The 14,003-nt window shown below is 38.7% G+C and overlaps 5 protein-coding genes across 6 annotated transcripts in view; 1 reads left to right on the forward strand and 4 right to left on the reverse strand.

Annotated features, from left to right (window-relative positions):
• The window catches only part of LOC110421727 (cysteine synthase-like), a 2,902-nt gene extending 2,618 nt beyond the window's left edge, over positions 1 to 284 (forward strand). The window contains exon 9 of the mRNA XM_021435390.2: positions 243 to 284. Coding sequence (XP_021291065.2) covers positions 243 to 284 — 42 coding nt within the window. The remainder of the gene's footprint in view (positions 1 to 242) is intronic.
• Positions 285 to 4,057: 3,773 nt separating this feature from the next.
• LOC110421996 (transcription repressor OFP12-like) lies at positions 4,058 to 5,321 on the reverse strand. 2 transcript variants are annotated; one of them, XM_021435746.2, is made up of 2 exons: positions 4,550 to 5,321; positions 4,058 to 4,418 (listed from the first exon to the last, which is right to left on the reverse strand). In XM_021435746.2, exons 1-2 carry the CDS (start codon positions 5,185 to 5,187, stop codon positions 4,322 to 4,324), a joined length of 735 nt encoding a protein of 244 aa, XP_021291421.1. In that variant the 5' UTR covers positions 5,188 to 5,321; the 3' UTR covers positions 4,058 to 4,321. The 2 variants fall into 2 exon arrangements, with proteins under 2 accessions (XP_021291421.1, XP_089640613.1); XM_089784487.1 differs by having other exon boundaries at positions 4,058 to 5,321.
• Positions 5,322 to 7,442: 2,121 nt separating this feature from the next.
• Positions 7,443 to 8,990, reverse strand: LOC110422028 (late embryogenesis abundant protein D-34-like). The gene is made up of 3 exons (XM_021435788.1): positions 8,133 to 8,990; positions 7,752 to 8,039; positions 7,443 to 7,660 (listed from the first exon to the last, which is right to left on the reverse strand). Exons 1-3 carry the CDS (start codon positions 8,466 to 8,468, stop codon positions 7,496 to 7,498), a joined length of 789 nt encoding a protein of 262 aa, XP_021291463.1. The 5' UTR covers positions 8,469 to 8,990; the 3' UTR covers positions 7,443 to 7,495.
• A 673-nt stretch (positions 8,991 to 9,663) lies between these two features.
• On the reverse strand, positions 9,664 to 11,220 carry LOC110422230 (Lactoylglutathione lyase / glyoxalase I family protein). The gene is made up of 4 exons (XM_021436060.2): positions 11,066 to 11,220; positions 10,764 to 10,991; positions 10,385 to 10,460; positions 9,664 to 10,084 (listed from the first exon to the last, which is right to left on the reverse strand). The coding sequence occupies exons 1-4, from the start codon at positions 11,147 to 11,149 to the stop codon at positions 10,047 to 10,049; spliced, it is 426 nt and encodes a 141-aa protein (XP_021291735.1). The 5' UTR covers positions 11,150 to 11,220; the 3' UTR covers positions 9,664 to 10,046.
• Positions 11,221 to 11,533: 313 nt separating this feature from the next.
• Positions 11,534 to 13,882, reverse strand: LOI1 (Pentatricopeptide repeat (PPR) superfamily protein). The gene is made up of 2 exons (XM_021436059.1): positions 12,193 to 13,882; positions 11,534 to 12,042 (listed from the first exon to the last, which is right to left on the reverse strand). Exons 1-2 carry the CDS (start codon positions 13,779 to 13,781, stop codon positions 11,577 to 11,579), a joined length of 2,055 nt encoding a protein of 684 aa, XP_021291734.1. The 5' UTR covers positions 13,782 to 13,882; the 3' UTR covers positions 11,534 to 11,576.
• Positions 13,883 to 14,003: the final 121 nt, after the last annotated feature.

The raw sequence follows: 14,003 nt of genomic DNA on the forward strand, positions 1-14,003 counted from the left end.
TTTTTTGTGTGCCTGGGGATTTTTCTAATACCTTTTTGCAATCCCAATTAAATTTCCTAATTTCATTCAGGAGTTGCTGGAAACTATCCCCTATTAGAGATTATGGTCTGGGAAATGATAGTTGTCACAACTGCAGAGGGAAGTTTAACTTTCACTTTAGATAGTTGCAAGCTAAATGCCTTGTAAGAGGAGTAATTTTAACTTACTCTGCTCTAGTTTTAAAACAATGGAGCGTTCTGCAGATGGAAGATAGGAAAGGAAATGAAGGTCTTACTTGCATCTGATAGTAGCTTGACTCTGTTTGCTGTAGACATTTTTTCTCCATTGTTAACCTTGTAAAAAAGTTGACTACCTGCATAGATACTAGATAAATTAAGGATAACTTCCTTTGTTTTTACATTGTGAGGGTAAGAGAGATCACCAAAAATACTTGAGAACTTCATGCCAAAAAAACTACATGCCCCATATATAACATAAAAATGATTGGAAATTTCTCCTTGGTGGTAAGAAATTGAGTAAAAATAAAGCACTATTGCCAATAGGCCAGGACTGGACAACAAAATTTTGACCTAGATTTACATAATTTATCTTTATTTAATTTTAATTTTAATTAAATTTAAGAATATTATCAAATTAGATAAGAATAAGTTTGACATAATACTCAAATAAGCTCTTAAGTTATTTAAGAAAATTTAAATATATTTTTATTATTTTATTAAGTTCAATCAAGTCTTTGTATTTTTATTTGAGATCAGATAAACCTTTATGATTAATTATTATTATTTAAAATGTCACTTGTCATTTTATATCCACATGATATTATGTAGAAGGTGAAAAATATCGCATGATCATATTATAATGTCAAATTACCATGTCATGTCATTATCAATTATGATATATCAACATAGTACATAATCATTAATTATGATATGTTAACATGCCACGTTAGCGTTTGATGTAAAAAATAGATAAATGGTATTTTGACTAAAACAGTTATTAGTCATAATATTTTATTTGATTCAAAATAAAAATATAAAAATTTTTTTGACTTAAAATAAAAGTATAAGAGTTTAATTAAATGTAATAAAAATATAAAACTTATTTAAATTTTATTAAATAATTTTAAAAAAATTTAGATATTATATCAACAAAAACTTATATCAATTTAATTTTATAAAAGTATATGGGCCTAAGGGCAAGTTTGCAGAAAGCTTTAAGTCCAAACTGGTTAAGTCCACAAGATTATACGTAATTATATAATATCAAACCATTCCATTTATGAAAATGGGATCTCTTCGAGCTCCATATAAATCCCATGCATGTTTCTTATCTTACCTATTTGTTTATTCGTTTCATTTTGCAGAAACTATATCAAGGCTTTGACGATAGGATATGCATTTTAAATTTCTAGAGATTGGCATACGTCCAATAAGCGAGCTTCTTGGAGCGGCGAACAATCAATCATAACACTTTCAATGTCTAAGAAGATCCAAATCCGAACTCCATATTTTATGTGTATGGTTGATGTCCATTCAGGTCAAAACAATGAGCAAATGGATTTAAAGTGTTTGGCGTGCAAGTGCGCACTGTTCAATGCCGTTTTCAAACAAGTGGCAATGGCTATTGCATCGTCAACAGCAAATGCTATTCAAATCATCAAACTTGAAAAAAAAATCCAATTCCCGAGGAAGAAAAACCCATGAAACAGGAGCCCAAATAGTAACTTATCAACAAGATAATAAGCAGCAGATCTCCATATGCAAACAATTTTTGACAGAATGAATCCTTGGCAGTACATTTTTGAGGGAAGAAAAATTAAACAACCCCATTTCATCAACTCCCCAAAGCTAGCTGTTTTCTGTCTTTCACATGTTTTAAACTTGCAACACAATCTACTATCAAACCTGCTTTATAATATACAATATTATATGCAAGTGGGGTTGCTTTGCTTCTGCCGTTTAAAGTTCAAGCTAGTGCGCAGCAGTGTCCAATGGGGCCCAAAGAAAAGATCTCTAGGTCCAAGAAATCAGTTTAGAGAGTTGATTGAGATCCTCAAACCATTGCATAGCCTGACAACCACTTTCGTTTGGATTTGTGTTTCATCAGTCTGTTTTTTCAGTGATCTCCCTTTGAATTATTTTGCAATTATTTGACATCAACAGGTCATATCAAGTTTCATTGGTGTTCACCTTTTCTATTGGCATTGCTCCAAAGTGTTAATCAGACATTCAAAAAGTAGCTGATCTTTTCAGTGCTTATATGGGTTGCAATGCCAAAAATACAAAAAGAGAAGTTAACTCATATAGCTCTTGACATATGACCATGTGGAGCAGACAGGGCAACATTTGTTGTTACCTATACCGACTTAGTTCATAAAAAATGATCAGCTCACATGATGTGAATTTGATTTCTTATATGAATGGGCTGATGGAAAGGCTATTGACTTATTGCTTGTAGTATAATTTCTATTACTTGGCAGGTGACAAGGAGCAAGCTAGAGTCTCTGAAAAATGGGTGATATGTCAAGTTTCAATTTTCAAGAGAGTCAGTAAATCAACGCCCGCAGCTACAGTTTGGTACATTACAAGATGAACGCTCTTGTGAATGATGAGAAATGGAGCTTGCTCCAAAAAGCTCAAGTCTTTGTCAACAAGATGTGGATTATTGAGTTTACAATTTCCTGTTTACTTATTTATGTGTATTGGACCCACTTTCTGAAATTGACCTCCTTGTAGTATTTTGGAAGAAGCAAGAGACTTGAATATTGAACATAGCCAAGTAAAGATACCACATCTTGGTCTATGAATATACCTTTTCTTTCTTGAGAAATTAATAGTATAATTAAGATTCTTTGGGAAGTACTTTAGATTTTAGAGGAAATCCTGGGGCTGAAAGGCCACCATCCTAGTGCTAAAAGCAATGTGCTGATAAAATAATCCATTTGGGTATTTGTAGAATTGCTGGTTAAATTTTTTGTTGGGTAGGTAAAGCTCCCAAGCATGTTACACTTTTCCTGTTCAGGCTCTTGGTCCAAAACTGTGTCTTTTACTAGTAAACCACAACCACAGGCAATATTAAGATTCTCCATACATGGTTTAGTATTTGGGATTACCTGCTTATAGCTACATCTGCGAACTCTACATTTGGCTTCATATCAATCTCTTCTTATCAGAATTCTTTTCTTCTTAGCTTCATTGGTTACCCACTTCCCTCAGTTGCCTGAACAGTAATAAGCTAAAGTGTTATCAAGTCTATATAAAATAGATGAACATTTTTTAGTAGTCTTGCCAAATAAATATCATTATCTTAATATATAAAATTGGTACATTTTGACATTCAATCGTGGGGTACTCTCACATTGCACCAAATGTCAAAAGACTCAAGAACTTGTATTAAAATAGGACTTATATTTAATAATGGAGACACTTGAGGACAAATGGTCTGGTGTTAACCTTACCTAAACCAACTAACTTTAGGGATGATGATTAATTAATTATGGTAAAAATTAAAGCATTAGTTCATTCTTTTCTTGCAGTTGTTAGCATCCCTCTTTGGATCCTCTTGCTTTGTCTCCCCTTTCTGGTTTCTATCGCCTATAAAATATGTAAAAGAGCAAACCACCCTCTCTATTCCCTTAATATATTCTTTATAAAAATTCCATCCATTGCTCTCCTCCATTCAATTTTTAGGGCTTTTAAATGCTCATTTTCTACTTAACACTACAGTCCAAAACTTTGGACTTTATAAATTCCAGCCCTTGAGCATTGGGAGCTCCTTTGGGTTTAGCTTATTGCAACAAAGGGCACATCGTTAAGCTATGTTAAGATCCACTCTAAGGTCTTGTAGAAAAATCCTCATTCACGTAAGGAGGAAGAGAAGACCATTCTACAAGAGCTTATGATCATTTGTAAACTTTGTTTGCTTCTGCATTGTTTGTCTTTTGTTTTATTAATGGATTATTTTTGTGCCCAAGATTTGACATTGAAAAATAACAAAACTGCACAACTATCCTTACAATTGGACTTTAATTATTACAACAACCATCAATAGACGACCCGACATGTAGCAGCTAAGTTGTCCGAAACATAAACTCTATAAAGCTAGGCACCTCGTGGTTGTGTGTGCAAAACTTGCCAACAAGTGAAATGCGCATGTGGACCACAGACAAGTTCAAGAACAATAAACGAACTTTTGCCTCCCCCAAGAAATCAATCACCATTTGCCAATCAACCAAGGAGGAACACTTAACGCCATTTTTTTGGTATGCCCTCAGGCCGTAATCAACACAATTTTTTTACATAACACAGCCAACGTACAAAAATTACAGCAACATGCCTCGAGACATCAACATCCCATGCTTCCTTGATACTTCAATTATCGGAGACATTAATTTCTTTGTCCTTTTGCATCCAACATGCCTTTTTTACCAAAGACAAAGTAATTAATTCGCATGCAAGAGTCCAAAAAACAAAAACAACCGCCAATATTCTTTTCATTGGTTTTTTTTTTTTCTAACTAGGAAAAAAAGAGAAGGAAAAGAGAGCATCACCGGCGGTGGTTTTCAGGTCTCGGATGGCTATCAGAATCCGGGGATGATGACAGTAAGCTAATAACAATATCAGCAAAAGCACTAACAATAAACTTGTGGGTGTTTTTGGGGTTTAAGATAAGGTAACAAAGGAGTAGTTCATGCAGAAACTCCCAGTCCTCCTTGACGTCAGTTAGGTTTCTTGCTTCGATCATTTCTTGCATTGAAAACCTGAAATCTTTGTAAGGGTCCGGCGAGTATTTCTTGACCGCAACGCCTCCATCCAGCGTCGGTGTCTCTGTACTAGACTCTGCTTCTGGTCTTGTGTCAGTTGACTCAACGATGGAGTTGGAACGGCCTGGAGAGGAGAAGAAGAAGCGCTGGGAAGCGAATACGGTGGCGAAATCAGGGGGCGACTCGGCGTCAGAGTCAGAGTCGGAGGACAGGAAGTCGGCGTCAGTGGAGGGAGTCATAAGGGACTTGGAGGTTGAGGCTGATGAAGACATGTCATAAAGGGAGTTGAAGTTCTTGAGGAGAAGTGTCCTCGATGAAGTGGTCTCATCATGTTTTGTGGGAGATGGTGGTAAGATGGAAGATGCATGTTCCGATTTCAGCTTCGTGAAGCAGAGATGAAAGTTTTTCCAGAAGATATTCGACATTTTCCAGCGAAGAGGCAGGGGAGAATGGGTGGGAGATTTGAAGATAAAAACTAGAAAGACAAGAGGTGGGATGGTGGGGTTTTTATTCAGGGAAAAAACACTAAGCCAGGAGGGCAGCTAAGATTTTCATTTTGGCGTTTATATTGGGCTACAGTTGCGTATTGTGCTTTGCATATATAAGAGGAAGGGTCTTATGTGAGTAGAGGGTATTTTCACCCTGTCATCCAGGGCTGTAAAGTTAGCTGTGAAAAGTGAGATTTGATTATTTTCATAAAGGTTTATCCTTTATGGAGAGAAAAAGGAAAATCACTTGTGCATCTTTTTCCCACCCCCGAGTTCTTTTCTGTACTTCTTTTTGTGAGAGAGATTCAGGTTTTGTTTGGACCACCAAAGATTGAAGGTTATACTATGACACAAAATGAGATACTTACTACTTTTGCATGGTACCTCGAAAATTTCCTTTCTACACCTTTGCTTTCCTAGCTAACTAGCTTAACAGCTACTCAACGGACAATAAAGGGCTCACACACCATTCCCCATGGCAGGGGAGTAACTCTTGAGATATCCAAACTTATGCCAGAATTGTACTCTTCTCCCTAGTTTTGACCTTTGACTGTTAGGTACTAAATTAGAGTATGAGACATTTGGCAAGTGTAGATATTGGGCAAAGATTTGTTAAATCATTATATTCCTACTAATGCTTAGCTTAGGTGTTTCATTAATGTGAACTAATGTTGAAAACTGGATCAATGGCGAAATTAAGACACTGCTTTAGTAATTTGTTTCTATATGGACTTTCTAAAGTTTTTCGGCAAGGGACTTGCTTACAAGTTTTACTCGTTGGACATATATGTTGGGAGTACTATTACTCTCGAATCTTTCATATATTCCCTTTCTTACACACTTTCAGCTTCAGCAGTCATAATTGCATTCATTTTTGTGATAAATAATTGTAGATAGAAAGTGAAGAAAAGAAAGTTTATCAGACACAATGGTAAAAGCAGTATCATCCTATTTAGAAGCTTCACATGCTTTCTGCAATAATTAGTCTGAAATCTCTTGTAACTTAAAACCATGGAAATTTTGTCTATTGTCATCCTGATAAGTTTTTTCTACCCAAATTTGTGTTTTCAAGGGGGTAAAATTGAACAGGACTCGGACTCCTTTATTTAGTTCAGAGTCAAAGCAATATCTAGCAGATACATCTGAAATATCATCACAGACCGTCCAATTTGATGCAAAATCCCTGCAAGTCTGTGGCCCATATACACTTCAATTGTGCAACATGCTAAAGTTCATCCCAATTTACCACAGCAATGTTTGCTGCAGATAGCTAGAAAAAGCTTTTTGATTGTAAAATGACCATAGCATCCTATCTTTATAGGTAGAGAAAGACAAGGTTGTGGCAGCTTATGCAAACGTGAATGAAAACCGAACTGCCTGCTTTTTGTGGGTGGGTTTCAGCGTCACCTTCTCTGTCCCTGCATGGGAGCTTATGAGACTCTCTTTTTTTTTTTTTTGGGTACTCCATGATTGTCCTTACAATGAGAAAAAAGGGGCTCACGAGGGCATCAGGCCTCTTGTTCCTAGGAAGAAAAACTACCAGGTCCCCCCTTGTGACTTCATTTATTTCCAAATATCTTAAAAAATTGTAAAAACCAGGGTGCTTTCCCTCCCTTTTTGAATCAAAGCTTTTCCGTGATCTTTTACTTCAAATGTGGAGGTACACAACCGAGCTGTAGAAGTGGGGGCACCGTCCATCAGGATCCTATCCTCTTCTCCTTCAGATCCAGTTCATTTCTTGGTTATGCTGACAATCATCCTCATCTAATAGATTTGAGTTTTATTATATTTTCGAAACAATCACTGATTCGGGTAAGACAGTTTTAACTTTAATCACCTTATGAGTGCATGAGTCGTTTATAGAAACTTGTGACTGCAGTCTCTGTTTAGAGGGAAGAGAGACTGAGACAGCAAAGATTCCCTCGAGATCCTAGAGCCTTACCGGTTAAAGCATAGGGCCCAATTTCTGGAGTTAGCCCACTAGAAGTCCATCTTCTTAACCATTCATTGAGCCCAAAATTTCCTCACCAGCGCCCGGCAATTCCCAAATCCTATTGCCTGATGCGGGCGTAGACTGGTATACAGATAAAGTCCCAAAATTTAGGATCGTTGACCCAAAAACAAAAACGTTTCTGCATTATTCGTTTCATATTTTACAAAAATATGCACCATTTTGTAAGCTAGAGTCTAGACGAAACTTTTCACAGGCCAGCATTATAACTATAATAGCTATATATAACTGTGATTAAATGTTAGCGTTCTCGTTCAGCCTGGCAGCTGCAGCAATAGAAGCAGCTACTCCACCTGGACACGTTGCTACATTCGGATTGTTTCTCAGTTGTGCACTCACTACTCCTTCAGCATCCTGCCTTGTCACTGCCTTATCCGCTGGCAACTTCGCAGACGCACCCTGTGAATAAAATCTCATAACTCTCAAATACAAACCCTTCAACATCAATCGAAATTCTGCAATGGAAGAAATACCCCAAGTAATTATGTACCGTTAAAACTTCATTGAGACGGATCTTTTCCTCATTGCGGTTCACGGAAGCATTATGAGCCGCCGCAGACTGAGCTGTAGCTGCGAGTCCACCTGGGATTATAACGTTTGAACCTGTTGCTCTCACCTCTGCTGCTTGAATTGCTGCCGCATCGCTTTCATCAACAGGTTTATCACCGGCTGTTTGGGCCGTCGCTTCAAGAGCTTCCCCTATAGTTATTGCAGTTTGCTGAATAACCCCAATTTGAGTTGTCGGAACTGGCGTGGCTTGAACATATTGTCCAACAACCTAAAACAAAACAAAAAACATAAATTGCAATGTAAGAGTAAAGTGGAAGTTCATGTCAATATATATAGAAATTAAGGAAGAAGGAAGAGAGACCTGTCCAGCAACTAATTCTGTGATTATACGGCGGCCTGAAACATCTGTTTCAGAGACGCTGACGCCTTGATCGCCGGCCATGTCTGTGATATCATTGTGACCGACAATACCAGCTCGCTCATTTCGTGTAGCTGCAGCTTGCATGACAGCAGCTGTTCCGCCTTTCTGGGTCTGACCTAGCACCCCGGTTTCAGCTGTCTGCATCATGGCTGCATCTTGAGGTGCAATAGGCTTGTTGGGGAGCTCACCTGTTACGTTAAAAACATCTCCGTATTTGATGGGTTGGCTCTCACGTTGATCTGCTGCTTGAGGCCTCCTTGACTGTCCCTGGCTCATCTTCGGTCAGTGACAACGCTGCTCTTGACTGTATTTCGAGCAATACAATTCGGTACTGTCGGGGTTCTTGTCACTCTTTGGTGTTTTAGGGGCAACCTCTGTATAGAGCGTATATAGAGGGGATTGCCAGCTGTATTGGAGTCTTGGGGGGCGTTGACACTTGGCTAGATGTTGACACGTGAATGTACACGTGGTGGTTCAATTGGCATGGTTCTATGTTGTAAACTAGGGAGGTGTCTGAAGGATCAGAGACACATGGAAGATAATTGTTACAGATGGCAGTTTGACGGCATAGCAGAGGAGAGTCACCCTGGCTAGAACTACGAGCTGGAAACAACTCTAAGCTTCTAGGTTACCCCCCATCTCTATCTGTTTCATATTTGATAATAATGAATGCGCTTTTTCTATTTAATTGCTAGATAGAATCTCGTAGCTTGTATGCTTATTCTGCACCTTTATCTTGTTCAAGTAGATTTTTTTGTTTTAATTGGCTGTATTATGTTGGTGGAATGCTAAGGGGAGTAAAAGCAAAGAAAATGTGGGTAAAAGGATAACAAAGAAAACAAAAAAGATGAAAAATGATGGAAAAAGATAGTAGAAGGATAGACAACATGGATTATGGATATTTGACTATCTAATTAATAGTAATAAATCAGATAATTTTCCCCCTTTCTTGTAAAGTGAAATTTAGCTAGTAGTGGTACTACCTTTTTTTTTTTACCCTTGAAACAAATGAATTACCGTTTTGAAGTGGCAGATCTTGGAAATATGCTTCTTTTGCACATTCCAAGAAGAGGAACGGGATTTTTTTGAGAGAGAGAACTATTGACTAAAGATGATCACTTTTTTTTCAGTCCATTTCCATCCTTTGCGCCACAGCTCAGTCTTTGAAATGTGAAACTAGGGAGAAACAAGACAAGCTGTTCTCGGTTTTCTAGCATCCAAGACACCCAACCACCTCAATCTCCTGCTAGGTTGCAAAAGCCAAGCCAACACTAATTTTCTTTTGTTATACCTTTTAATTTGCATGAAACAAGAAAAAGAAAAAGGGGAAATGGGCTAATGAAATCCTCTGTAAATAAAGTAATTGGGAAAAAGTTGTTCGCAAATTAAGCTTAACTGCCACAGGGCATGGCACAGTTTTCCTACTTGTCTACTGAAAAAACCAAGCCTGTTAACCCAGTAGCCGAAGAGATAGTAATTGGACATGGGGATTCCTGTCCCTTCAAGCCAGTCATTTCATTATCTTATAATCATCATCATAGAGAAAGATGAGTCCTGCCACCGAATTTGAGTAATAGGCTCGTAATCTAATAATTAGCCATCAAAGGACATATACACCCAAACTACATCCTTGATCAGGCAATCAACATTAGCACTAGTGAAATGCCAAAGGATGCATCGTTACGGAAGAAAAAGCATTTGTAAAGGTCACACAAAAACATCCACAGATATTTCATAGATATTATTACCCTTGCAACAGCAAGCAAGAAAAATGTTCAGTTGCATGTAATTGTCCTTCGGCGGATCTATTAGTTTTGCATAGATGTATTCAAACTTCAAATGCCCCACCTATTGCTATGGATCTTCCCTACTGGCAACCTCCAATCCATTACCTGCACATCAAAGTTCAATTATCAAATATGAACCTGAAAATGGCAATAGGCAAGACCATTACAAAAATAGTAAACATCCTAGGAGCAATCAGCACCCCAACACTTTACACTACTGAAGTTTGATATTCAAAGTGGTGTACATACATGCAAATGAAACAAGGCGAAAGGGGGTTTTTGTTTGCGCGGTGTTTCAGAGGGTTGGATAGTAGTGTACTTACCAGGATGCTCAGAACATGATCCTCTATAAATAAAAGCCTTTAACAAAATACTATAGTACTAACCAAAAAGTCAAAAACTCACCATCTGGATCAAAGAAGAAGACCTGTCTGACCTTCCCATCGGGCAGGGACCTCTGAAAAGTCTCTATACCTTTATCCTGTATTAACCCAATATCCCACAATGTCAACAGGAAATGGATAATCGCAACTACTGAAATAAAAAAGACTCCTTTTAATAATCGCAATCGCCAGAGCTCAACCAAGGATATCTCCTTCTCATCTTATGTTCCTTTGCCTTTAACCATATAAAAATGACATCTTCAATTCCCTCAATTCCCAATTTATAGTCCTAAGTTTTAAGAAGAACATCTAAAATTTTATCAATTCTACCAGAATGACAAGCTATTTACGAAAGTAGGAAAAAAGGACCCAGAACAAAGAGCGCAGAATTAAAGGGGTACCTTGAGAGACTGAACAAAAGAATCGAAATTGGAGACCGTGAAGCAAATATGATGACCTCTGGGGAGATGGCTGGGGTCAGCAACAGCTGAAGTCGCACTGTAGGGACCTTCGGGAAGCTTCGTGAGTGGGCTCCTTTCGATCAGGTGCATAGGGACCGCTCCCGGGAGATTCAGCCAGATTACCTTAAACTCGAAGTTTGGGCTCTCAATCTCCTCGAACCCAAAGATCTAAAACACAAATAAAAGCAGCTAAAACCTCAATGAAACGTTACTGATAAAAAGATAAGTCCATAAGAAACAACCTCTTTGTAGAAATCAGCGAGACGTCTAATGTCGGAGGATTCTCTGGAGATGTGGTTAACGCAAGCTGCTTTTGCCACTGCCATTTTCTTTTTTTTTCTGAAAACTTTGTTTCTTTGTTCAAAAATTCGAGACGGCACTGCTTCATATAGCTACTTAGCTACAGGAAACGGCGCCGTTTATATTGATAGAACGGAGCCCAAATCTATATTTTTGGATGTTAACAAATATTTATTTTCTTGTGGCAATCCAATAAATGCTTTGGTAGCTATAATTATCTTTTAACAAAAAAGAAAAATTAAAAGAAAAAGAATTGTCAAGTACAAAATCACCTTCCAAACTCAGCTATGAAAAAAGGACATGTGAATTTACTTAACAGATGGTTATAACGTGAGGTATGTATCTGTAAGTATATGCCTAGTTTCCACTACCCTGAGAAAATAGTTTAAGCTGGAAAAATGGAAATCAAGTTCAAATAATGAGAAATAAAAAATTGATGAGCATATCAATTATTCACCAATAATCTCTACAAGAGCATTGCCCGTCCCTGAAGCGATGAAATCGGTTATTATCTCTCACAATGATCTCTCTTCCAACAATGCCTGACATAAACTTGAAGGCACTATGGCAATCTCCACAGATTCTGAGGTTCTTTGTGATTCTTATAGGTACTCCAGGTGGTATAACTATAAGACCAAAGGCTAGTGCAATTCTCTCGCTGTGGTACCCAACCTCTGATATTTTCTCTTCTTCCTCTAAATCATAGAGGGCGAAGCTGGTATCTGCAATGTAGCCAGCCGATTTCATCTCTCTCCTGAGTTTAGCCAAAATTTCTTGAATCTTTGAATTCATTTCATGTGAAGTATCCTTTGCCTGGAAGGTGTGGACCTTGTTCTTTACAGTGATCCAACTGCAACCTGCACCCTTTTTGATTCCGACATCCTTCATCTCCTTCCTCACAAGATCAGCCTCTTCCCACCTACATTAGTCTCTATAATAGTTAGCTAACAAAAAAAACACAAGTACTGGTAAAGAAAGAAGTTTAAAAATACTTTAATTCTAAGATCCTAATGACTAGAAATTTCCTGGAGTTTAACCTTTATCATACGTTTTCAAGGGATGACCTTACCTGCCAGTAGATGCAAACAGATTAGATAGCAACACATGGTTGCCAGAATCTTTAGGATCAAGTTCAAATAGTTTATAAGCAGCTATCCTCCCCAATTCTGGTTTTTTATACACCCTACAAGCATTTAAAAGAGCCCCCCAGACAGAAATTGTTGGAGCAATGGGCATTTTCTTTATAAAATCATAAGCACACTCCACCATCCCAGCTCTCCCTAGCAAGTCCACAACACAAGCATAATGCTCTGCCCCTGGTTGAATGTGAAACCTCTCATTCATTGATTCAAAAATCTCCATTCCCAATTTCACTGCCCCTCCCCTGCTACAAGCCGATAATACGCAAACCAAAGTCACATAATTTGGAACAACACCACAAGACATCATGTCTTGAAACAATGGCAAAGCCATATCAGCACACCCTTGATGTGCATATCCACCAATCATTGCATTCCAAGTAACTAAATTCCTCTCAGGCATCTCATAAAAAGCTTGCTCGGCATCCTCAATGCTTCCACATTTACCGTACATATCAATGAGGGCACTCCCAACAAAAACATTCCCTTCAACACAAGCCTTAACAGCAAGCCCATGAACTGACCTACCGAACTCAAGGCCTGACATCCCTGCACAAGCACTGATAACACTTGAAACCATAAAATCCGTAGGCTCAACCCCTTCTTCCCTTGCCGCCAAAAACACTTCAAAAGCATTCTCTTCCTCATAATTTTGCTCATAAGCAGACACCAATGAGCACCAAGAAACCTCATTTCTCTTCCCCATTCCATCAAAAACCATCTTTGCAGATTCCACCTCTTTACACTTCCCATAGAAATCAACAAGCCCATTACATACTGACAAATTCCCATCAAAACCGCTTCTAATCACATAACCGTGTAACTGCTTCCCTAGTTCCAAATAAAAAGCATCTGAACACGCATTAAGGAAGACACAAAACGTAATCGGATCTGGCTCCCCACCAACCCTTCTAAACTGAATAAAAACATCCACCGCAATACAAGGTTTCCCGTCAAGTACCGCATTAGAAATATTCGCATTCCACATTGCGACGCTTCTCTCAGGCATTTCATCAAACATTTTCCTCGCTTCACCTCTAAGCCCCGTTTTCATATACATGTCAAAGCAACTACACCCAACAAAGGAATCAAAAATCTGAGCAGACTTCAAAGCCAGCGCGTGAAGTTGTTTTCCCACAACAGGTGATCGAAGTGCAGCGGAGGCCTTGAAGGCGCAAGGGAAGGTGAAATCATTGGGAGAGATGGGTTCTTTTCGCATGTGGGAAAAATGGATGAGAGCGGAAGCGAAATGGCCGTTTTGGACGTGACCTGAAATGAGGGCCGTCCAAGTGACGACAGAACGGGACTCGGATGGGGTTTGTAAGAGGACGAGGTGCGCAGAGGTGAGAAGGTTGAATTTGGAGTACATGTTGATGAGGTGGTTCGAGAGGAAAGAAGGGAGAGGGATTTGGAGACTTTTGAGAATGTGGGCATGCGTGGCTCTGCCGAAGAGGAGGGAGTGCGTGGAGATGGCGGATACCAAGAGGGAGCCTAGCTCGTTTGCGGTGAGGAATGGCATGGGCTTTGGTGGTGGAGGGTGTGATGACCATGGTTGAGGATTGCGGCGGCAAAAAGTTTTGAAGATGGAGATTTATGTAGTGTTATTTTTTGGGCCTTGTGGTTTGGATATATTGGTAGTATTTTGGGTTTAAGCCCAAATTCTATGGGCTTTTTTGAGGTAAACATATGACATCAGCCTATTGTCACGGGACGATACTTAAGACCACCTTCGTGCGGCCTT

The sequence above is a fragment of the Theobroma umbraticum genome, unplaced genomic scaffold (genome assembly GCF_002168275.2).
Source record: "Theobroma umbraticum cultivar Fairchild unplaced genomic scaffold, ASM216827v3 scaffold_130.0, whole genome shotgun sequence".
In the NCBI taxonomy this organism is placed as follows: domain Eukaryota; kingdom Viridiplantae; phylum Streptophyta; class Magnoliopsida; order Malvales; family Malvaceae; genus Theobroma; species Theobroma umbraticum.